The sequence below is a fragment of the Xenopus laevis genome, chromosome 6S (genome assembly GCF_017654675.1).
Source record: "Xenopus laevis strain J_2021 chromosome 6S, Xenopus_laevis_v10.1, whole genome shotgun sequence".
Lineage (NCBI taxonomy): Eukaryota > Metazoa > Chordata > Amphibia > Anura > Pipidae > Xenopus > Xenopus laevis.
Window position 1 is genome coordinate 30,685,178 of NC_054382.1, and position 25,646 is coordinate 30,710,823.

Consider the following 25,646-nt stretch of genomic DNA (forward strand, 5'->3'; position numbering starts at 1 on the left):
ATTCGGGGAGATTTAGTCGTCTGGTGACTAATCGCCTCTTCTTCGGGACGACAATCTCCACCGAACTCCCTTCCGCCTGCTAAAATGAAAAATCGCCTGCGGCAATGAACTTGCGGTGCTTCGATTTCTGAAGTTGCCTCACGTGTTAGAAGGTGTTGAATAGGAATCAAACAAAAGACAGTAGAACTGACAGTGAAGCAGGCTGCAAGGGTTAATAATTAACCCTAAGCTCTGAGTGTTGCTGGCAGCTTCTCCTTTAAAGACAGGGACCGGACAGCTGTGTTTGCTGTGATATTTTTAAATACATTAATGCAAGCTGCCATCACTCGGCCCTGCGTGACCTATTTTTGGCTCGGGCCGGCCATTGTTCTATTTCTGTTGCCTGTGGGGCCACGTTGTTGTTGATTCACATGCAAATGAGTTCTCACCAGCTATAGCCAACTTTACTGACAGAGACAGGGAGAGAGCGAGAGAGGGAAGCAGCAGCAGCAGCACTGGCATTAAACGCCTGCCACAAACAGGGCAGCCTTCTGTTCACCCCCTGTACTTAATGGCAGTGCCCAGCCTTTGTACCTGCTGGTCAGTGCAGATATTTTCTCTCTGATCCTCAGGGAAGAGGAAACTGGAAGCCTCTTTCCTGTTGCACCTGCTGCTGCTGGGGGGACTTGTACTTCACACTGCCGCCTGCATTTCCCCTTTAGTGCTTCTATATTAGGAAGCCTTTCTTTATTTTTGAACCTATCTCAGCACAGTAAATATGTGTGTAAAAATGGAATAATTGACAAAGAGTATCAGTGCCTCCTCCCCCTGTGGGGGAGTTAATAGTGCTGAGGGCTTGCTGTACAGAGCAGTGAGGATGAGGCTTTGCTCTCACTGAAATACACACACACACACACATAGAGACTGGAATATGCTGCAGACAATTTATGAGAGTGAATCCTATTTTTCCTCAGATGGAGTAGCTGGCCGGGAGCAGCTGCTGGCAGAGCAGAGGATGCACGCCATGATCGGCAAAGGTAAGAAGGGGATACCCTACCAACTTTACTAATGACACTCTCATCTGGCTCTCAGCTCTGTTTATTGGGCAGTGCCGAGGCTCCTGGGGAGGAAGGAGATGGGTTTCTGTTCACGGATTTCCTCTTAGCTAATGTTGAGTGAGGGAAACCCAGAGCATTATTACTGCCAACTGCAACTGCCTGTACCTCTTATCAGTCTCCTACACTCAGTTCACTTGATTCACAAATGAGGCGTCCTCACAGCCGTGTCAGTCTCTGGGGGGTAGGGGTGGTAGTATGGACAGTGTATTGTTATCATCCTTTATCTATATATAGTGCTGACATAATCTGTAGCTTACAGAGAGTATACATTATTTGCACCTATCCTTGCCCCACTGGAGCTTATCTATCACACACTGGGGTCAGATTTATCAGGAGACAATTAACCCACCTAAAATAATACTCAAGCTATCATTACTGTTTTTTTACAGTGGCCAAATGTATGCAAGGATTAGCCAAGTTATTGTTATCAGAAATGAAAGCATAAAATAACCAGTGAATCATCAGTGGATTTGCATCAGGCTTGGCCTTGAAGTTGGAACAGCACAACCGCAGTCCTGTAGCTGATGTTAAACTTCAACACCCAGCATCCTTAACCAGCCACCGTAGATACATGTCTATAAAGGGGAATTGCAATTGAGTGGATTAATGAAAGTTTCGGACGGCAATGGGGAGGAAAAAATGATAATGCCCTTGACTTCCATGATTCTGTGTAAAGGGGTAAAACTGGCTTTTGAAATGATGTTGGTGCAGGTTTAGTATCTATTATCCAGAATGCTTGCGACCTGGCAGATTAGGTTTTTTCTTCCTGTAATTTGGATCACCATACTTGGTCTATTTAAAAAAATGGAAACATTAAAGAAACAGGTTTGTTTTGTCACAAATATGCATTTACGCCGTATAGTTACCGTCAAGTACAAGGCCTTGTGTTATTATTATGACAAACATGAACAATTAGAATTATATGATAAAAACTGACTCTAGGAAATGGCCTTCAAGTAATTGGAGCTTTCTGGATATAAGGCTTTCAGATAACAGATCCCATGTCTGTATTTCAAAATGGGAACTTTTAAACGCAGATTTGGACCACTGATAAGTAGCGATGAGTGAATTTTTTTGCCAAGTTTCACCATAAGAATTTGTCTCCCATAGACTTCATTGCATTTCATCCAATTTTCAGCGTTTTACACATTTTTAGGCGAAGCGAAAAAGGTCAAACTTGCCCATTACTACTGATAAGCGTCTGACATAAGTGCCCCATACTAATCAAACTAAAGCTACTAATACTGTTAGGGCAGAGACACATGCTGCTATTTCGGGAGATTAGACACCCAGCGACTCGTTGCCTCGTTAGGCAACTTCGGGCGACCTCGGAAAACGAAGCGTTCCAAGTGCCATCCCGCCGGTGATTTACATTCTAGCCGGCAGGAAGGCAGTTTGGGGAGATTAGTGATTTGTCACTGGGCGTAATCTCCTGAAATAACAGTGTGTCTCTGCCCTTAGAAAAGCTTGGTGTTACTCCCTCTGTCATAAATGCCCTTCGCGTGGTTGCAGATCAGGATTGTTAAATCTGACTTGAGCTACAATTTGTAGCTCTTTGCAGCAACTGAAAGGTCTGAAGCCTGGGGTAACTCATTTCAGGCAAACACCCCCCATAACATATCACGTTCAACCTCCTGGTTCAACTGTCCCCTATAGTTATAGCGCCTCCGTATAAATGATCATTTCTTAACCAAACAATAAAATAGAATCTAATGATAAATAAGAGCCCTCTTTAGAAACCAGAAGCATATGGATATTATTATTGGTGGTTGGGTTGCCAGGAGACATGATAAATGGAAGAGAGCTTTCAGGATTTTGTTACATAGACACACCGTTTATTATTAGCTTAGTTCAGAAATATATTGGTTTGCTTAATTTGGCTGAGTTTGGACTAAGTGTGAAATACTATGAATTTGACTTAAAATGATCTAACTGCATTTTAAACAATATTTTACTCTCATATTATGGATTCTGTCTTCTGTTTCTTAGCAGACCAGAAGTTCTATGTTAAGGCGAGTGTTGGTAATTATATACCTAGGGTATACAGCATAAAAACTGAACTGTGATGTAACACTGGTGCAAACAAATTTTATCCCCAAATCACCAACCTGACTTCAGGTTTGTACTTTTGTCACCCTGCCCTGCTGTCATTGTCATGTACTAGAATGTGTAAGCTGCACTTTACTCTTCTCTTCTTCCTTCTCTGTGGGAGGCCCATGGGAGATCACCCCCCCCCCCCCTATTTGTACTGTGCCAAAATACTTCCTCCTAGAGTTCTGATAAGAGCCATTGGCTGCTGTGTCAATACACAACCCATTTAGCCAAGGTGCTAAATGATTAAATTAAGGCCTTATTTCCTCCAGGAAATGTGTCAATGGGATGCCAAAATCGTAAACCTTTTTTAAAAAAAAATCATTTGTTCCTGTATACCAGTTTCCCCAGACCAAGCAAATAATATCAGATTTTAACACCCAAGTGAATGCCAAAAAAAAAAAATATATACATATATATTTATATATATATATAAATATATATATATATATATACATATATATATAATTCACTCTGTACAGTGACTTTTCCCGTTATAGTTGCTCTTAATTAGGTTTATTTACCTGCAGTTTTAATGTATATATAAAAAACCTTGGCTGCTTTTGCTTAGAATATGTTTAGAACATGCTACTGTTGTTATTTTTAAGTAGTTCAGTTTCTGATTATGAAGTAAAACCAGGACAAACAATTCTGTTTATTTCCCATTGCTAAACCCAAATATCATCTGCTGTTCTTAAGCAAATACTGGGTCTGTATAGCAACACAAGTCCGCTGAGCTGACTGCTAATGAACATACTTTTATCGTTTTATTATCAAAAGCAACTTTCCTGTGCATTTATTTAAGGCTTTTTTCTGCTTGATAGAGATGGCCATTGTTTCATTATACCACAAATCGCTTTAGAAAGTGTTTTTTTTTAATTCTCAAATGGTTTTTCTGGAGTCATTTTTACTTGTCATGTTAGATCTATTTCCGTATATAAAACATTGGTTAAGATGATTAGGGAAACAAATAAGCCTCTAATTCTCTTTAAGGAAGATCAGTTATTTTTAGATTGAAAAACAGTATTTCCGTTTTTTAAATTCTGTATTATTTTAATTGGAGTTGGGCTTTGAATTGGTGGAATAGGGTGTCCAATCACAAATCACCATAAATTCATTCCAAGTCAAAACTTGTACTAACCAATTCATCCTTAATGTAAGGTAAATTCAGATTATTGGAGTATTGTGTTCTTAAAGAAAGTTAATCTGTATTTCACTTTTCTATAATTCAGTTTGCATCCTAAATATTTACATTTAAAAAATCTTAAAGAATTTAAAAATTCTGTTTTTTCTCGAACCAGTCATTTTGTAAGGGAAGTGTATTTAGAAATAGATTTTATCATGAACTCCTTTTTGTTGTACAGGTATGGGATCTGTTATCCAGAATGCTAAGGACATGGGGATAATGGATCTTTCTGTAATTTGGATCTTCATACTTTAAATCTACTAGAAAAGCACTTAAACATTAATTATACTGAATAGGCTGGTTTTGCTTCTAATTAGAATTACTGTAATTATATCTTAGTTTAGATCAAGTTCAAGATTCTGTTTTATTATTAAAAAGAAAAAGGAAATCATTTTTAAAAATTTGGATTATTTGGATAAAATGGAGTCTATGGGAGATGGCCATTCCGTAATTCGGAGCTTTCTGGATAACAGGTTTCTGGATAACAGATCCCATACATGTGTTATATAAAAGGATAGCGAACAAAGAATAAAATACCTGAGTAAGACCTAACCACTATACAGGTATGGTACCTTTCCAGAATTCTCGGGTTATGGTGTTTTCTGGATAAAGGATCTTTCCTTATTTTGGATCTCCATACATTGAAGTCTACTAAAAAATCATTTAAACATTTATTAAACCCAATAGGATTGCTTTGCCTCCAGTAAGGATTCATTATATGTATTTGCAATCAAGGGGCCCATTCACTTAGTTCGAGTGAAGGAATAGAGGAAAATAGAGGAAAAAAACTTTGAATTTCGAACGCTTTTTTTGGCTACTTCGACCATCGAATGGGCTACTTCGACTTCGAATCGAACGATTCGAACTAAAAATCGTTTTGATCATTCGATAGTCAAAGTACTGTCTCTTTAAAAAAAACTTCGACCCCCTAGTTCGCCACCTAAAACCTACCGAGGCCAATGTTAGCCTATGGGGGAGGATAATCCTTCGATCGATGGATTAAAATCCTTCGAATCGATCGAACGATTATTCCTTTCAATTTAACGAATTGCGCTAAATCCTTCAACTTCGATATTCGAAGTCGAAGGATTTAAATTTGGCAGTCGAATATCGAGGGTTAATTAACCCTCGATATTCGACCCTAGGTAAATCTGCCCCCAAGTGTAGGTACTGTCTCATTGCTACAGAGAAAAAAGACGTAATTAAAAAAAATGTAATTATTTCATTATAATGGAGTATATGGGAGACAACCTTCCTGTAATTTGGAGCTTTTTGGATAACGGGTTTCCTTATAACAGATACTATACCTGTATTCTCATCTAACAAACCCATAACCACCATAGACTTGAACTGGCTATGTGTGTTTTGGAAAAAGCCTCTTAGTATCCATTTAGACATACTGTATTATATCATCAAAGCCCATGATAGCTAACCATTAATAATAAGGAGAATAAACCTAAACTATATTGACAGCAAATGCACATTGCGACTATTTGTAATAAAAGGCTGTAATAAAAAATAGCATTTTCCAATGTAATATTCATTAGATAGTTTATTACATTGTGAATTTTAATTGAGCATTGCCAGTTATAGGACATGCTTGAAGGTCATGTAATGCTTTGGGCACCAAATATTTGCTTTTTCAGTAAGATATTTTATTATACATACTGAGTGCTAGTGTAAACAAGTAAACATTTTTTTTTCTGTTGGCAGTTAAGATGTGTTTTACTGCATATTATGGATATATTCTGTTCACTGATTAATGGTTATAACTTCACTTAATATTTTGCTATATAGCACTTACAGGCTTTAGCACATGGGCAGATTCGGGGAGATTTAGTCGCCTGCCTTCCCCCTGCCCTCCGCCTGCTAAAATAAAAAATCGCGATGCGGAAATCGAAGCACCATGAGTGCATTTTTTCATTTTAGCAGTTCGGGGAGATTGTCGCCCCGAAGAAGATGCGATTAGTCACCAGGCCATTAAATCTACCTGAATCTGCCCGTGTGCTAAAGCCCTAAAAGTCTAAACACACTGCCTAACTATCGAGATACCAAATATTGAGAGATTGTGTCTTTTGGCAACGCATGCCAAAGGAAAGAAATGGCATATATCCAATTATTTAAAAGCAAATGACCAGATCACAGGAAACGATGACCCTTTACTAAAGCCAATGATGGCATTTCATTTCCAGCTCAATAATGGTAAAAATCCTGTTATAACGTATGGGAGGATGAAGTGTGGGGGCACTTTTTCACTTTTCCTCCAACCTCATCAGTAACATTTTGAAGTGATTCCTATTAGAGACCACTGATGTATTCCTGTTTTGACTCATTATAAAGAAAGTCACTGTAATGGGGAAAAAGAAGGACAAATTTGCAGGGGAAACTTGTAACTGGGCCCCCATTACCGTAGCTATTCTTACTGATATTCTTATTTGATATCACGTGGCAACAAAATGCCATCCCACTGCAATAAAATTTGCAACACTAAAAAAAAAATCCTTCCGAATGCAAGTATTTGCAACCCAAATTAATGAATGCACTGGATTAATGAATGAAAAGGTTCCTCAGTTAAAGAAAGAACATTCTTCTGTGTTGCTTTTTATGTCAGTGCTGATACCAGTTACATGATGCTTGCTTAGTTCTCTTCCACATTGTTTATTGTGATCATTTTCTGCTCAGGGCTTTGGATTCAGATTAAATTGCATCTGCTCATACAAGGGTCTTTACATGTTATTATTCTTTTGCTATATGAAATCTCACGCTGTCCCTGCTATTGGTACCACTGATGCCAGCCAAGATCACAATAGCATTTGTAAGTAGAAGCATGTGCCCTTGCTTATATAGACTTAGGGGCCGATATATTAAACACCGAATGAAAATCAAAAGTTGATGGAATTTGATTTGATTTAATAAAATCAGCCTATTTCAATCGAACTCTATACTAAGGGGGTTAGTTATATAGTGAATAAAGTACCCCCTCTTGTAAAATATAAGGATATTATAAGTTACCAAGGAGTTTCATGACCATATAAAAACACGAGGCCGAAGGCCGAGTGTTTTTATAGAGGTCATGGAACTCCGAGGTAACTTCTAATATCCTCATATTTTACAACTGGGGGTACTTTATTTATTATAATACACAAATTTCACTGAGTCATATGACAGAAATGACTTCGTTTATAACTGATGACATCAGAACTCACCGTTTATAAGGATATAATTTACAGGATATTCATGGCTTTTGTGTATTATAAGGTTATAACTAAGGTTATCAATATCCAAAAATGTTCTCAATATTTTCTGAAAACCACTCCGACCAAATCCGCACCGTTTCCCCCTATTTATCTATGAATATAAGATTTCTTGTGCGGAAAACTGCAACTTTTTCTGATTTGACTCCCAAAGCCACAAAATCTTCGGATTATAGAACGAAGCCCAGTACAGATCAAGATATCTTTAAAATGTCAACCGGACATCTGCCATTGACTTCTACATGAATTCGGTGGGTCTGAGTTGGAGAACTTTTTTATTTGGACTTTTAACATAATAAATCTCAAAAATTCTAGTATTTTTTTCTACAAGAAAATGTGTTTTTTCCCTTTAAAAGTCCGACCAGAAAAAAAATCGGACTTTAACAAATAACCCCCTAAATGTCTAAGCCTACCAGACTAAAGCTGGCCAAAGATCTGATCGTACGAATCAAGGATTCTTAAGATTTTCGGAACGTGTGTGTAGAGTCCTGACATTTTTGTCCGGCGGAGATCGGTCGTTTCGTTGATCGGACAGATTTCTGTCGGTTGCCAATAATATCTCTGCATGTATTGCCGATTGTACGATTTTCAGAGGGAGACTGTCACTAGCTTTTGTCGGCCATAACTTTCGTATGATTGCTGTCAGGGGCAGAACATCGGCTCATCTGTTCTTTTACTATTTGTGGCAGGTCGGGAGATGGGGAAGTCCGATCATACGTTGATATGTACGATTGGATCTTTGCGTCTATGGCCAGCTTTACATCCTCCCTCAACAGTTATTGGTTGGTGGTATTGAATCCTATAATAGGCTATGGATAATGTTAATTCTTTTCCATTGGATTTCATCCGAATAAATACAGTTTTAATATTGATTGAGTCCACTTTCCTGGAAGCATAAATGTACTTTCCATGAAGATAAAAAACAAAAAATGGATCTTTGATTGAATCAGTCTGTTTCATTATTGACCAGTCATTCTATAATGATCATACACTATTTAGCCTCACAGTCTCCAGTTTAGGATTGGTTCAGAATTAGTATTCTGTCTATTCTTTGTGCTTTATTTGTCCTTAGAGTTATTAAGGACAAATGGGTCATGGTTTTGTTTGTACTTTTACTCCTTCCCCTTCACACTCCCTGGAATTAGCACTTACTGTCAGAAAAGTGTTACCCATGTCTCAAGTATAATTGATAAGAAGCTCGTAATACGTTTGTTTAAAGTGACACTGGCACATTTCTGTTTAATGAGCATCCCACTATTCTTTCAAAATAAAGCCTTCCAGCAGGGGTCCTATGGCTTAATTGCGCCCCCTCCAAGGCACTTTTATGTCCCTAATACTGCCTAATAGCTCACAGTCTTTGTATTTTATCATTATTTTAGTGCATGGACCACCCATATTTGTTGTTTTGGATTTTCTGTCTCATTATGGGGAGCAAGTGGTACAGCAATGTTTTAAAACACAATGGTGTTGTATTTACTTAAAATAAATAAATCCTTTGCCCCCCCACAGCCCAGGCTTGTCATACTGTGCCATATTCAATTCTTATTCCCAAGGCTGGACTGAGTATTGAGGCTTTAAACTGTACTGCAGTTGATCTAATAAGGATCTAGACTGGATAAATAGTAACCAACCTCTGAAGAAATTTTACAAACTAATTTCTGCTCATTCGATTGGAATATTATCATTATATCATGAGCTAACCTCACCTGGCATATTAAGGAAATAGCACATGGGGTCCTTTCCAGCTTTTTCACTTGGCAACCAAAAGGTATCAAATGTTCTGAGCTTCAACATGAAATCCTAAAACTTTAGCCAACCTTAGTGACACTTTTGCCTATTTATAGATATCTCCTATGCTTGGGTCACACCAGGGGGTGGATGCCGAAAACGTGCTAAAATGGGCAGCTAGCCTTATTATTGTGCAAGGGTAAATCCTCCTGTATTCTGACGGACTAGCTTTACAATGGTAACGTTTCTCTGTTCAGCAATAAATATACAGGTAGCCTCAGATAGGGTCTGTAGGTTTGTTCTTAAGTTGAATTTGTATGTAAGTTGAAACATATACATTTACTTATTAAATACAACAAGAGAGATGCTTGTCTTAACCTAGTACTTATTTTTACATTTCTGTGCTCTGCAGTAGGGAACACAAACCAGAGGGGATTGGGGCACGTTATTTATTAAAGCTAAATGCTAATAAAAGTCAAGCAAACTACAGTACATTACTGTAATAGCCTCTGTATGTAAGTATGAGTTGTATGTAAGTCGGTTGTATGTAACTCAAGGACTCCCTGTATATGTATAATATCCCCAACACAGCAATGAATAGAGAGACTCTATAAAGCTGTAACATCAGGGGTAGCTGTGTAATATTTCATATAGTTGTTGTATATAGTGGTTATAGGATAAGAATAAAGAGATGACCAGAGGCTTCAATGGTGTAACTATAGAGGAAGCAGACCCCTTGGTTGTGAGGGGGGGGGGTGCAGACCAGTACTTCTTAACCATTGAGATAATAAGTGAGGTGGCACTAAAACTGCTGCCTGATGAAGAGCAAAAAAATGTTTCTTTCCTTTATGTGCTGTTTGAGTCCTGTATCTAATCTCATGGGGAAAAAATCCCATATGTATATAAATATATATATATCTATATATATATCTATATATATATCTATATATATATATATATATATATATATATATATATATATATATATATATATATAGACACTTGCAGCGTTCAATTCTATCTTGCTAATTAGCAAGTACCTCTAATTAATATATATATATATATCTCTATATCTATCTATCTATCTATCTATATATATATATATATATATATATATATATATATATATATATATATATATATAAATATATATATATATATATATATATATATATATATATATATATATATATATATATATATATGTACTTGGACATATGCATGCAGCCCTGCTCACACAAATAGTCTAATTAAGATACTCCACCTACCCCACGCACAAACTGCGGCTGTCATTTTTATATGGTATACATTAATGCTAGGATGGGCTGAGGAGTTTATTCATTTTTCAGAGCTGATAACATGTTACATAAAGCTCACATTTGTTTTGCTGCTTGGTAAGTGAACATGGATGTTACAAATCAGTATTAATGACCAAATTGAGAATGGCAAATTCTCTGAGAGGAAAGCTTGTTAGAGATTATTCTTAAATAAATTAAAGCCCAAGCTGCTTAAATTCACGGATATCTTTAGCAAGCTTGCTCTCCCGGGTCAGCTATTCTTAGACAATTATTTTCATCTCATGCCATTGCATGTCTAAGATTAGCCTCTTAGGCATTATCATGCCATCTGAGCTACCTCCTAATATAACTCTACACCGGAATGAATATTTATAGCGAGCAGCCATTCTGTCATATTTGGCTTATTTGTGGCAGCCACGAAGAAAACCACAAATTCCTTACTGTTGCCAAACAAGACTGATAAGAAACAGCAAGGGGATACTAGGATGTGTATTTATGTGCATTCATGTAACCACACACACAGTTGTGCAGTGAGACACGCATACTCTTATGCCTTGCGCACACGCATTGTGTGTGTAAGGCATTGCAGTGTGTATGTGTTTGTATATATTGTATTCACTCATATTTCAATGCTGTTTTCCTAATGGATAGCCACAATGCGACCTCATTGTTAATATAAAACCCTGCAGTTCTAGGTGTGTCCAGCTCTTGTCATTTGGGGTTGCTGGGAATTCTTCACAATGCAGGAGGGAGGACATATACTGTAGATAGTACAGGCCTATGTAAAGTAACATGTCACACACAATTAAGATTAAGAACAAGCTGCAGGTCTATTTTAAGTGATGTGTTGTAGCAAATTCTGTACTCTCTGCTGAATAAGGGTTGAAATAGTTTATCTAAAAATAGTAATACATTTACTACATTTACTTATGTTAACACAGGGGTGCCCAAACCTAAAGAACATGGGGGTCTACTTCAAGCAATGCTATACCACAATAATCTTCCACAATGACATTGTTATGGAAACCAGTTACATTCATTGTTATGGAAACTCAGTTTAATTCAGCTATGATAATATCTGCATTGTTACACAAAAAAACTCCCATTCCTCTCATAATAGTTATATTAAAAAAAATCGGAATAGAAGAAATATATATATTTATATTTGGCTTCGTGGAACTGTAAGGAAAATTTGTCTGCGAAAAATCCCCTGCATCAAAAAAAAATTGGCCACGCATCAAAATAGTCGCACACATAAAAACTGACGCATGAAAAAATTATTCAGACGCCCATCCATTGACTTTAATGAATTTGTACAAAATGCACGTATAAAAATTGACGCGGGCGTCAAAATCCTGTCAGGATTGACTGGATAGCTATTTAGCCTCATTTGGGGGCAATATTGATCAAACGTTGGTAATACGATCTTAGGTAACATAGTAACATAGTAAGTAAGGTTGAAAAAAAGACACACATCCATCAAGTTCAATCTTTTAACTTTTTTTAACCTGCCTAACTGGCAGTTGATCCAGAGGAAGGCAAAAAACCCATCTGAAGCCTCTCCAATTTGCCTCAGAGGGGGAAAAATTCCTTCCTGACTCCAAAATGGCAATCGGACCAGTCCCTGGATCAACTTGTACTATGAGCTATCTCCCATAACCCTGTATTCCCTCACTTACTAAATAGCCATCCAACCCCTTCTTAAAGCTATCTAATGTATCAGCCAGTCCAACTGATTCAGGGAGAGAATTCCACATCTTCACAGCTCTCACTGTAAAAACCCCTTCTGAATATTTAGGCGGAACCTCATTTCTTCTAATCGGAATGGGTGACCTTGTGTCAGCTGGAAAGACCTACTGGTAAATAAAGCATTAGAGAGATTATTATATGATCCCCTTATATATTTATACATAGTTATCATATCACCCATTAAGCGCCTCTTCTCCAGTGTGAACATCCCCAATTTGGCCAGTCTTTCCTCATAGTTAAGATTTTCAATATCTTTTACCAGCTTAGTTGCCCTTCTCCGTACCCTCTCTAATACAATAATGTCCTGTTTGAGTGATGGAGACCAAAACTGTACGGCATATTCTAGATGGGGCCATACCAGTGAACTATAAAGTGGAAGAATGACCGCTTCCTGCTGTGAATCAATGCCCCTTTTAATACAACTCAAGACCTTATTTGCCCTTGATGCTGCCGACTGGCATTGCTTGCTACAGCCAAGTTTATTATCTACAAGGACTCCAAGGTCCTTTTCCATAATGGATTTGCCTAGTGCAGTCCCATTAAGGGTATAAGTGGATATTTTTACATCCCAGGTGCATGACTTTACATTTATCAACATTGAATCTCATTTGCCACTTAGCTGCCCAGATTGCCAGTTTGTCAAGATTGTGTTGCAAGGATGCCACATCCTGGATGGAATTAATTGGGCTGGATAGTTTTGTGTCATCTGCAAACACTGATACATTACTTACAACACCCTCCCCTAAGTCATTAATGAACAAGTTAAATAAAAGTGGACCCAATACCGAGTCCTGAGGGACCCTACGAAGAACCTTACTCCAAGTAGAGAATGTACCATTAACAACCACCCCCTGTAGATGTTATTTTCAGGCCATGATGACATTAACTATGAATTATTACCCCCCACTTGCATTTGATGTGTTCATGTGTTAACCCACATTATATTATTTTATTTGCTTTGTTAATTGAGGAAGAATTTATTTTGTTTATTCAAAAGTAACATATCATACCACTTGCTAAAAAGGTTGGACTAGAATGTGTCATATTTTATTGTTTGACTCATTTTAGAAATAAAATAGCTTTCCTGAACACACAGCCTCGTTAGGCATGATGCCAGGGACTAATTATTGCTTATTTGTCAGAGGGATATTAATCAAAATGCTGGAAGAAATCCATGAGAAGCAATTAGAAAAAAATCATTTTCAAACTGGAAATGTATTGCAATGTCGTGAGGAAACCACTAGAAATGGAGGTTGTTTTCCCCTCTTGGTTTGATGGAAGTAAGGCTCACATAAAGACCTGTACGTCTAACTGGAGGCCTGCTGTATGGATGTGGCCATACAAGAGATTTTTATGGCCCCAATTGGCTCAAGGGCTCCTTAGACCTTTTTGCATGTCATCTATTTTTATATAATTTGGTCCTTCAGCATGGAGAATGATAAAAAAACTCTTCAAACAGCACTGGTATAGATTTATGGATATAACACACACACACACACACATATATATATATATATAATAGCGTTTACTTCACCTTCCAAACACTTTCTTCCACTCAATTGTTTTCAAATAGTCCACTTTTTTAGTACTTACCCCCATATTTAATAAAAGGCACTAAGTTGCACTAAGTTTGCCCAGGAACAGTAACCCACAGCAACCAAGAAGATGTTTGCTTTTAATTAAACTGGTGACTGATAAATTCTACCTGCTGATTGGTTGCTATTAGTGAGGAGCGAAATTTTTCGGCAAGTTTCGCAGCAAAAACGATGCCCATAGATTCTAATGGGGGAAAAAAATGTGTTGCACAATTCGACTTTAATGCATTTCAGCGAATCGTCGCCGCTTCTCGAATTTCTAGCGAAGCAAAATGGATCAGATTCGGACATCACTAGTTGCTATGAGTTACTGAGCAAACTGCATTTTATTACGTAACTCCTCTTAACTTTTTATTTTTGACTGTTTTACAAAGATCTAATCTTAAAAATAATGTATTGGTTGGATATATATATATATATATATATATATATATATATATATATATATATATATATATATATATATATATATATATATATATGTGTGTGTGTGTTACAGAATTTAGTTATTTTAAAAAAGGAGACTTTTCCTCAATAATGATTGTCAGCATATACACATCCAAATATTATAGAGGACAGTACAGAATTTTGAGTAGGATCTAGGCTGGGTCCAGTGCTGCACCTTGGCCGAACACAGAAAAAGTAAATTCGAAGTCGTAGTATTCTATTCGAAAATTCCCTCGAATTCACTTCGACCCTTGATAAATCTGCCCCTTTGTATTGCCTCCCCCACCCCACACTTCGCTGCATAACGTATAGAGAAAATTCCAGAGCAAATGAATTGCAATTAGTCATGAGCAAATATTTTTTGCCAGGTATGAATTTCACATTTCGCCGTTGACTAATATTTTTGTGCAAAACTTCCACTGCCAAATTTACCCATGAAAAAACATGGAGAGAAAACAGTCATAGATCAATTTATTTTGCACAAAAGAAGTTGCAGCTAATCAAACGCCCCATAGTCTCCATGTAATCTTTGCGGATAAAGTCACTGTCAAAAAAAGTTGTATGTAAAACACCCATAGACTACAATGTATTTTGCATGAAAAAAATTGTGAAAAAAAAACAGTTGTACATATTGATGCAGTTTTTGACATTTTACAAATTTTCCAGGAAATGATATTGCTTATCTCTAATTGCCATACAGTATGTTCTATTTGGCTCTTGCTAGGGATCATATCTCCAATAGGGCAGTGACAGAGGAGAATGATGAACCCTCTATAAAACCCTGTTCAACCTGTCAGTACTGTTAAATTCTATTATTATTATTATCCTTTATAAAGGTCTAGGTGTTCTGCAGCAATTTATGAAGATTATATATCAGTCCCTGCCACAGTGGAGCTTAAAATCTAAAGTCCCTGTCACATTCACATGCACTATGGGCAATTTTATTAAGAGCCAATTAACTTTCCTCTATGTTTTTTTGTGTGTAGGAGGAAACCCACACAATGTTATAATTTTTATTCCATTTATTCATTACTGTTGGTAGCCTTTAGTTTATATAAACAGCTTTACTGGTTGGATTTAAATGTTAATGGCTTCCTACTAAAATGGATTACTAATATAGTTTGTTTAAATCTGAAATTGCTCAGATTTGTATTTTAAAGGGGAACTATCGTGAAATGAAAATGTAATATAAGCTTCAGCATACTGAAATGAGAGATTTTCTAAATACAATCAATTAAATATTCTTTACAGTTTCTGTAATAATCAAGTTTATCTTCATTATCCCTCTCAGCATCTATTTCTCTTCATTCTGTCTTCAGTCAGACAGGTCCGGACTGGTAATCTGTCACCTAGGGCATTTGCCCGAGGGGCCGCTCTACCCTGCTTTAAACTGGGCCGCCCCCTGCCTAATTAGATAGGTGCTAGCTGGACTTTTTTTTAAAATCGGAAGTTACTTGCTGTGCCGTAGGAATGATTTTTCAGCCTGCCTTGTTCTCTTGATTTATTTCCCTAACAGCTGCGAGCAGTAAAGGAGCGAGTGAATGAAGGGACTATGTCCGGAGTTTTCTTTGGTCCTGACAGTTTTATGGGTGACCTGTCTGCTGCCTTCATTGCTCGCAGCTCTTAGGGTCAAGCCACACTGGGCGTTTTGGGGAGATTTGGTCGCCTGGCAACTAATAGCCTCGTTTTTGCAGTGACCAATCTCCCCAAACGCCTTCCCTCGCTCTGCGCTGGCTAAAATGAAAAACAAGGCAATTAATCGCCAGGCGACCAAATTTTCCCCAAAACGCCCAGTGTGGCCTGACCCTTAGAGAAATAAATGAAGCAGAGGAGATAAACACACACCCTCTTCCTAAACCTAAATGTAGCAGTAACGCAGAGGGAGAAGGCAGGCTGAAAATCAATCATAAAGCACCCGCTGTCATACCCCGAACAGAGAGGAGAAAGGGAGCTCTCCCAACAAGAGGGACCCAAACTGTGATCTCCGGAACCATCAGCAATGGTATGGCGAGCATATGCAAATGAACGGGCTTCTAAAAACTGGGGAGACCTGAAAAGGCCTCACATATGTCAGCTTAGGTCCCTGCCTTCCTTCTCACAAAGTCACTCAAAAATATTAAATTGCATGCATCACAACTGAGCAAGAGTATCTTAAGTGACCAATACAATGGAATGAGTAGGGGGCGCAGGAACCAAAGTCAAAATAATATCTAAGTATTTATGGCTTACTGTATTTGGTCACCAGTGCTGTGCACATGGCCAAATAAATCATATATTTATCATATAAATCATAGTAAATTATAAGTAAAATACAGGCCCTGAAAAAAAACCTCCAAAAAACTGTTTAAAGATTTTTCCAATTTTGATCAGAAAGGAAAAAAATGCCTTCCTTGCAGAAAAATGCAAACTGAACCAGACCCCACTATTGGCAGGCCTTATCACACTGTTGCAACCTTTAGCTAGAATATGCTTAACTGTGTAGCACAAGCCCATTGCTTGGTAACAGAAGAAACCCACATTTCTTCTGTTACCAAGAGAACTATGGTATGTTGGTTAAGGTAGTAATAAAATGTATTTAGCTGACAATAAGCACAGCATGCTATTTGCTCTCATGTGTAGACCAGTCTTATGGATAATATAACAGCTCAGTTTTTATGTCTATAACCTAATTATGATTGATCCTGAACAAATAGGGGACAAATGATAAGGATATTAGAAGTCACTGAGGGGTTGTTCTATGACCATATAAAGGCACAAGGCTGCAGGCCGAGTTATACAGGGAACTCTGAGTATCACTCATGTATTATAAGGGATAATGGACCCTCTACTGTTAATGATAAGGATATATATATATATATATATACATAAATATAATTTAAAATATGTGTGTATATAAGTTAAACACGAGCACGTATTTATGTGTGGGCTGCTTTGATTTTTTTGCCGGGGCTGCTTTTTACTCCCAGTCCGGCCCTGGTGTCAGATAATCATTGACAGTTAGATCCAATATATCTTATAGGGGCTTCTTTTGCCTAGAAGATGTATTAGAGCTCACTCTATTAAAATCACTAGACATCATGTCTCTCTACATGCAGGATTTGTGTAAAAGGCAGTTATTTTGTTAGATATTGAAATCAGTTATTTGAGTGAGCTCTAATTCATCTGCTAGGAAAGGAAGCCCCCCTATAAGATATTTTGGATCTAACTGTCAATGAATAGCTGACACCCAACTGCTGCATGAAACAGATGCTGACAGTTTCGGACTGGGCTGGCTGGACAACGGGAAAAAACCCGGTGGGCCCTCATGGGTCCCTGATCGTGTAAAACTAAAAGATAATCTCTGCGTCATGGTGCTCTGATGTTCATGCATCCATGCTCCATGTGCATGTGCATGGAGCCCCCGAGGTTTGGAATTCGGTGGGTCCCAAATGAGCCAGTCCGATGCTGAGAGAGGGATAGTGACGATAAGTTTGATTATTTCAGAAACAATGCCGAATATTTAATTACTTGTATTTAGAAAGTTTCTTAATTCAGTATGAGGAAGCTTACTGGTATGTTAAATTTTCATTTTCGCCATAGTTCCCCTTTAAACAAACAGATTTTTCTGACCAACATATTCTTCTCCCACAAAATGTGTGTGTCCACAAACCCTATTGGAAGTAACCACATTGTCATGAAAAGTTTTTTACATATAAAGTAGCTTAGTGTTAAAATGTGACTGTATCTACGTATTTCCTGCTATAAACCAGCAATTCAGTTATGTTCTAGGATGGCCATAAACCAACAATCCAGTAATGTTTTATGACACGGATTCCAGACTTGTTTTATAGCAGAACTCTCAGTCAGGAAATGGTCAGGGAAAGGTCAGTCCTTCTCTGTCTGGAAGTCACAGCCCCTGTGTTGTTTCTACCATTGTAGGATGTAAAAAGACTTGTACAGATAAGCCACGGAGTGAAAGAAAGGCAACTAAATCAAAGCAAAGGAGACCACAGTATTGATACAAACCAAGACCACATAAGTTTGTTTTCTACTTTCCTTTTCTCTTTTTCTTTGTGTAATATTATCAGGTGAATTTTAAGGGGGTTATTTGCTAAAATCTGAATGCAAAAATCACGAAAAATTCATGATTTTTTTTTTAAATTTGACTTCTAAAAAAATCACGATTTTTTTGAAATTTATTAAACCCTGAGGATGGGAAAAGTCAGAATCTGAAAATCCGGCATCTCAGACCTGTCGAGGTTGCATATAAGTCAATGGGAGAAGTCCCAATGATTTTTTGATGTGCGCTGGGTTATTGGCAGTACCCCAAAATTATGAGTTTTTGGGTGAAAATTGTGAAAATCGGATGAAAAATCCAAAAAAATCGTGAAAATCGGATGAAAAATTTGAAAAAAACGTGAAAATCGGATGAAAAATCCGAAAAAATCCTGAACATTTCGAAAAAAATTGTGAAAATCGTATTTTTCGCTATTTTTCCCCGCAAACAACATTTTCGGGAAAGTGTGTTAATAAATAAGCCCCAACCGTGTGGTCGGCGTTTTTTTCAGAAAATATTGAGATAAATTTGGACTTTGATAAATAACCCCCTAAATGCTGATAATATGTCACTTATTTAACTTGCAGTTTCAGTCTCGCAACTTGTCATAAACTGCCATTGTGTGTTAATGGTAATCCTCTTACAAGCAGGAAGACACAACATTATTGGGGTGTGTGGCCTAGCAAAAGTAATAAGTAATATTTCCCATTTGTAATAAAAGACACAAATTTTGCTCAGGTGCAGTAACCCATAACAATGAATTAGGTGTATCTTTTAAACAGGTGACCAGTAAATGCTAAAGCTGATTGGTTGTAATGGGTCTTTGCTCCTGTGCATTCTTAGCTGGGGTCATTAATAAACATTAGGCAGCCCTAAATTATTTGCACGGAGAAATACATATTTTAAAAGCTGAACAAGATTGGTGTATTCAATGTGCAAACATAATTGCTATTTATTATATTATTATTGTCCTTAAAGGAAAACTATACGCCCAAAATGAACACTTAAGCAACAGATAGTTCATATCATATTAAGTGGCATATTAAAGAATCTTACCAAACTGGAATATATATTTAAGTAAATATTGCCCTTTTACATCTCTTGCAATTTTCTATTTATGATTACCCAACGGCACACACTTCTAGAAAAGTATATTATTATGAAAATGGTTTATTTACATGAAGCAGGATTTTACATATGCGCTGTTTTATGCAATATCTTTTTATAGAGACCTACATTGTTTGGGGGTTATAGTTTTCCTTTAAGGTCTTTTTGAATATGACATAATCTCAAAGTATTAATAATTGTATTTCCACGCTAACACCCATCTTGTGTGCGCCATTGGCAAATATTTGCATGCAATTCACGCTATTTTCAAACAAATGGAAAAACCTGTAAAACAATTGCGGGTAATGACTTGTTTTGCTATGGGGACGGTTGCAATTGATGTTCACAGATAATATGAGTTTGTATAACAAAATGGTTATTACTATTTTTTCCACAGAGATTAGATTACAATTAGAACACCGTTAAGGGTGGCGTTGCCTCACGAGGAAACTTCGGGCGACTTCGGAATGCCGAAGTGATCTGAGTGTCATCCCGCCGGCGATGAGCACTTTTTGAGTGCTCAACAATTTTTTTTTTGACAAGCAACATTTTTTTTCTCCCGGTGTCTATGGCCGTAATTTTCACAGTGAAACTAGCTCATTACTAGTCCTTTATTATGCTGTGAATTATAGCCGCATTATAATTGTAATTGCTCATTGTGCCCATAAAACCTATTTATTTATAAAAAAAATTAGAGCAATGCCTGACGATTTCTTTAGGGACAGCAATAAAAGTATAACAACATCATTTAATATCTCATCGCATACGGCAAGGTGACCCTGACTAGCCACATTTTTCTTAGGAGGGGAATAGCTGATCAAGGGTCTGCAGCTGAGAGGTCATCTTGCCATGTGTGATGTTATTTTTAGATATTTTTGCAACAATAAATGTTTGTTTTTCATGGATTTCATTGCACTTTTATAGGCTTAAAAGTGAGTTTACAAACTTGTAAAATCAAACATCTTGGATTAAAAAATGGCATGAATTTTGCCTAGGAAAACTCCTATTGATTTCAACATGACCTCGCCAGTTTTCAGATGATGATTTTTTTACATTCGAGTTTTTGAGGTTTTTTTGCTTGCTAAAAAAATTCAAGTTTTTAAAAAAAATAATTTGAATTTGTGAATTTTTGTGCAAAAAAATCAATACCATATACATTATACAATATATTTCTGTTGCAAGTGAATTGATGCTGGTGTTTTCTCACAGCGCGTCAGATCGCGCCACAAAGTCCGTGTAGTCCTACCCTTACTGCCATTGCTCACATCATGTTGTAAACCTGAATCTTATAGCAAATGATTTCAGTAAGGAGATAAACCTGAATGGCTGTTTTGCAGAGTTGACATGTCTAAAGCTCAGAATAAAACCAAGTTTCCTGTTTTAGCAGTAGCTGAGACTAAAAATAGCCAGGACGCATTACAGCATTTAGTACCCACAATGCAAAGGGTTTCAACATTGTCCTAATAAAGAAAATGAGAGAAGTTCTTGTCACCCACTAGCTTTCTGCTGTAGTTTCTCCAAAGAGGAGAGCAGGCCTGATGGAATTTGGTGAGTATTTGCTGGCTTTTCATTAATCTCTTGTTTTCATTTTAAACCAGCTTTAATATTATTAATCAGACTTTATTAGTCTTTATGACATTGGGCTTTTACGTCACATGGGAAAAGGGGTGAAATGGGTGCCAGACATTCCATATACACATCATTTATACTACATATAATGACTTAAAATGTTTTATTTAAATATAATACCTTTCATTACTGTAACAACAGGCATAGATTTCTGGCCACAAAAACACTGAAATGGGAGATTCTCCCTTCCAAAAAAACTGCTGCTTGCATGAACAACTTTCCAATACACATGATTAAAAATTGCATGTAATTGTAATTAAAATCAGAATTTGTTTTTCCCTTTGTGTTCTGTGTTTTTGGCTCTTGACACAATGTAGCAGAAGTAATGTATCCTCCAGCTGTGTTAATCCGCTGCAGCAGTGCAGTGCTCTCAATAACAATTACATATACAAAGGCATTTAAAAACCATTTACATGGTTAAAGTACAGGTATATTAGGTAAAGAATTGCTTGAAATTACTTTTTTTATAATTATGCAAAAACTGTTTTTGGATGGAGGCTGAATTTTAGCAGTGCAGTTCAGTCCATGTCAACCAGTAGCAATTTTTTGGATAACTTTGAGACAGGGAGGGATGTGGGGAAACAGATAAAGATTAATAAAACTGTCCTACGGAATGTATATTGTACAGCAGTGCCATAAAGACTGATAACCAACTGTGAAGCCAATGGTTTAATTACCATACTGTAAACCCCCCTGGGGGAACCTGGATGTGGGGTCTGCTGTAGCACAGATGGGGGAGGACTGACAACGAGGACCTGTGCATGCTGGGCCCCCTGAAGATATTTTTAGTGGAGGAACCTATTTGGGTTGTTTCCCCATAATTTCAGTTATGCCTTGACTTAACTGGGCATGGGTAAGGTTGCTCAGGAGGGTTGGCCTAAATTACCATAAGTATAATCTTTAAAATATTGGCAGGTATGTATGGAAGCAGCTGCAGGCAGCCAGTGGGATTTTGACCTCCATGCCCGATATATCTTTATTAGAGTAACACTTTAATAGTTGGTATCACTGCAACTGTGAACATTGGAGACAGTGACAAGACCTCCGTGTGTTCTGTAGAGAATAAGGGGAACCATTGAAGTCCTGATTGTCTATTTTAATCACATAGGCCCTGGCTCAGTGGGTATTTTATATCTTGACAAGAAAAGCCATGGGTCCTTTAATAAACTAGCCCATCCTGCCTTTACCAGATCCAGCAGATATCCTGTCTGTGTGTATCTCGCATACTGCGGTGATGGAATTTCCTATCTGGGATTACTTACAAATAGTAACACATGTAAAAAATTGCAGTTATGGCTACTGACCTATTTATACAGAGTCTCTCTTTTTCCAGTGATTAAGTAGATGAAGTTAAACTACAACTTACACAGCCTATGACGCTGTCTAGCTGTAGGTGGAAGGCTTGTTGATGTTGCTGTAGTTCAGCAGCATCTGGAGGACCTTAGCTTGTCCATACCTATGTGTATATACTTTTTTTATTTAATAGACATCAAAAGTTTACTGCTTGTCTAGTAACCCATAACAACCAATCAGTAGTTAGTATTTACATACATCTGACTGGTTGCTAGGGGTTACTTGATGTAGACAAGCTTTAGGGTGTTATTTACTAAACTCCGAATGCAAAAATCCCAAAAAATCACGAATTTTTCGGAATTTATTAAACCCCCAGGACGGAAAAAGTCAGAAAATCCGGCATCTCAGACCTGTCGAGGTTGTATATAAGTCAATGGGAGAAGTCCCAATGATTTTTTGATGTGCGCTGGGTTTCATGTAATGCCCAGAAGTTTTCTGGCAAAAAAGCATGAGAAATGATTTTTTTCGGGTGAAAAATCCGAAAAAAAATCATGAAAATCGGATTTTTCCTGCAAAGCAAATTTTCAGGAAAGTGTAATAACAAATAAGTGCAAAACACCCAAGCGGATTTGATCAGAGTTTGTAGCAGAAAATGTTGAGATAAAATCGGACTTTGATAAATAACCCCCTTAGACAATTTAATTCATAAGCCGGGTTATTTGCAGTTTTCAAGACTAGAAATAAGAAACCAAATTTGTAGAAACTGTGGTGGTCTGTGAAGTTAGCATTTCTATATGATACAAGATAACTAACTTTAGACCAGTCATACTCTGATTGGGGAGGACATGATTGTGGCCCTATACATCTGACATAAGGCCAGATTTCCTGTGTATTTGCATTTCGGTTGTAGAACACATCAAAATGTATTCATTTACAGAAGAAATGTAAACTCAGAAATTAGTTTAAGTAATAATGTCTTCATGGCCCCTAAATGTAAGGAAAGGTTCAGTTTTTATTGGACCTGATAACGGTAATACAGGCAGGGCCGCTTCTGCCATGAGACAAGGTGAGACCCTTGCCTCAGGCGGCAGCAAGCGGCCAGTTACAAGGGGCGGCAAAAAGCCGCCTCTTGTAACTTTAAGAGCCGAACGTTCGGGTTTTAACTCGGAAATTCGGCTCCGCTAGTGCAGAGAGCGCAATTGCGCTTACTGCACTGGGCGATACTGCCCCCTTAGACCGGCTCCGATGCTAATTTTTAAGCGCAGAACGGGAGAGGAGGGGGGCGGCATCAGCTCCAGAATCAGGGCTGAATACAGGTATAGGGTCTATTATCCTAAATGCTTAGGACCTCCTTTCAAGGAGAAGGGTTTTTCTGTAATAAGAATCACAAGACCATAGGTTTTCTTAAAACATTTAAACATTAAATAAACCCAATAGTATTTATGCTGCTTAGTTGCAATCAAGTACAGCATACTGTTTTATTATTACAGACAAAAATAAAATAAAAGTAAAAATAATAACTTAATATGGACTCTGTAGAAGCCTTGTTAGATAACAGGTTATTGGATAAGGGATCCCATACCTAAATAAAGCTAAATAGGATCCAGGAAATCTGTCTTTTCTGCTTGGATTTGCCATTTGACAGAAGCTGGAGAACCAGAAGGGAGTTGAATATATGGAACGGATTTTAACCCGCTTGGTTACTTCCAGGAAATTGTAACTATACTCTGCAGTATCTCAAAATAAATTGAAAGTGAGTATGATTTGTGACTGTCACAGATATAGAGCTATAGCCTGGTACTATATTTCTCATACAGTGTCAAAGAACCAAGTGCAATGTGGAATCCATGACAATGCTCCTGTCACATATGAAAGAAATCTTAGAACGATTGTTGAACCTACATACTGAGATAGATTAAAGATGTCAAACAATCTTCATCTTCTGCAACGTCTTATCCAGCCTTTGTTTCATAAATAGCGGGTTTTCATAAATAGCGGGTTTTCATAAATAGCGGGCAAGTCAACTTAAACACTGTCTACAGGTAAATTAGCAGAGGCATTACCACGAACTACAAACAATTTTTGGTTATGTTGTAAGAGTAGTTTCTGTAGGTACACACTTAGGGGGTTATTTACTAAACTCCGAATGCAAAAATCACAAAAAGATTGTGATTTTTTTTTTATAAAATCTGACTTTTAAAAAATCATGACTTTTTCGGAATTTATTAAACCCAGAGGATGGAAAAGTCCGAATCAGACAATCCGGCATCCCAGACCCGTCTAGGTTGCATATAAGTTAACGGGAGAATTCTCAATGATTTTTTGATGTGCGCTGGGTTTCGTGCAATACCCCAAAGTTTTCGGTGGAAAAATCTGAAATGATCTTGAAAATTGGATTAAAAATACTTTTTTTACAGCAAAGCAAATTTTCGGGAACATGTAATAATAAATAAGCGTAAAAAACTTGAGTGGATTTGATAGGAGTTTGTAGCAGAAAATATTGAGATAAATTCGGACTTTGATAAATAACCCCCTTAGCTTTTACCAAACCACTTTCTCACCTCCAGTGATTACCTTTCAGGTAAGATTAACTAGATTCAACTAGAATCACTAGTTGAATGCCTACATACACCCATGCTAAGCATGATAACACTCAGTCAGTGATCACCTAGTAAAATGTATTATTTAAGTCAAATCAAGGTGATGAGCATCAGCCAATCATTACAATACTTCCCCAAGAAAGAATATGCATCAGTGCATTTATGTGCAGTCCACCATATACAGTAAAACCTCACTATCTATCTATCTATCTATCTATCTATCTATCTATCTATCTATCTATCTATCTATCTATCTATCTATCTTATACAGTAGCTGAATATTTTACAGTAGCTCCCACTATAAAATATGTCGAGATCAAAGGTTCTGTGTATATCGCAAGCTATTTATTTACTTAATATTAAAGGGAAAAAAACCTTGAATTCTGTAAACAACAGAAAGAGATAGATATACTTTCACTTAAGCTAATAAAAAATAACTAAATGTCTATTTGTAATGATGTCAGACTTTGTTAAGGACCGGATGTGTTTTTTTTTTTTTTTAAATTGGTAAAAACACACTGTGGAAACATTTGTTA

General features: G+C 37.2%; 1 protein-coding gene across 3 annotated transcripts in view; it reads left to right on the top strand.

The window, feature by feature from the left end:
• Positions 1 to 25,646, top strand: part of hdac9.S (histone deacetylase 9 S homeolog) — a 273,855-nt gene that overhangs the window by 160,731 nt on the left and 87,478 nt on the right. The window contains exon 3 of one of the 3 annotated variants that reach the window (XM_041567066.1): positions 954 to 1,016. In XM_041567066.1, coding sequence (XP_041423000.1) covers positions 954 to 1,016 — 63 coding nt within the window. 3 annotated transcript variants of the gene reach the window in all.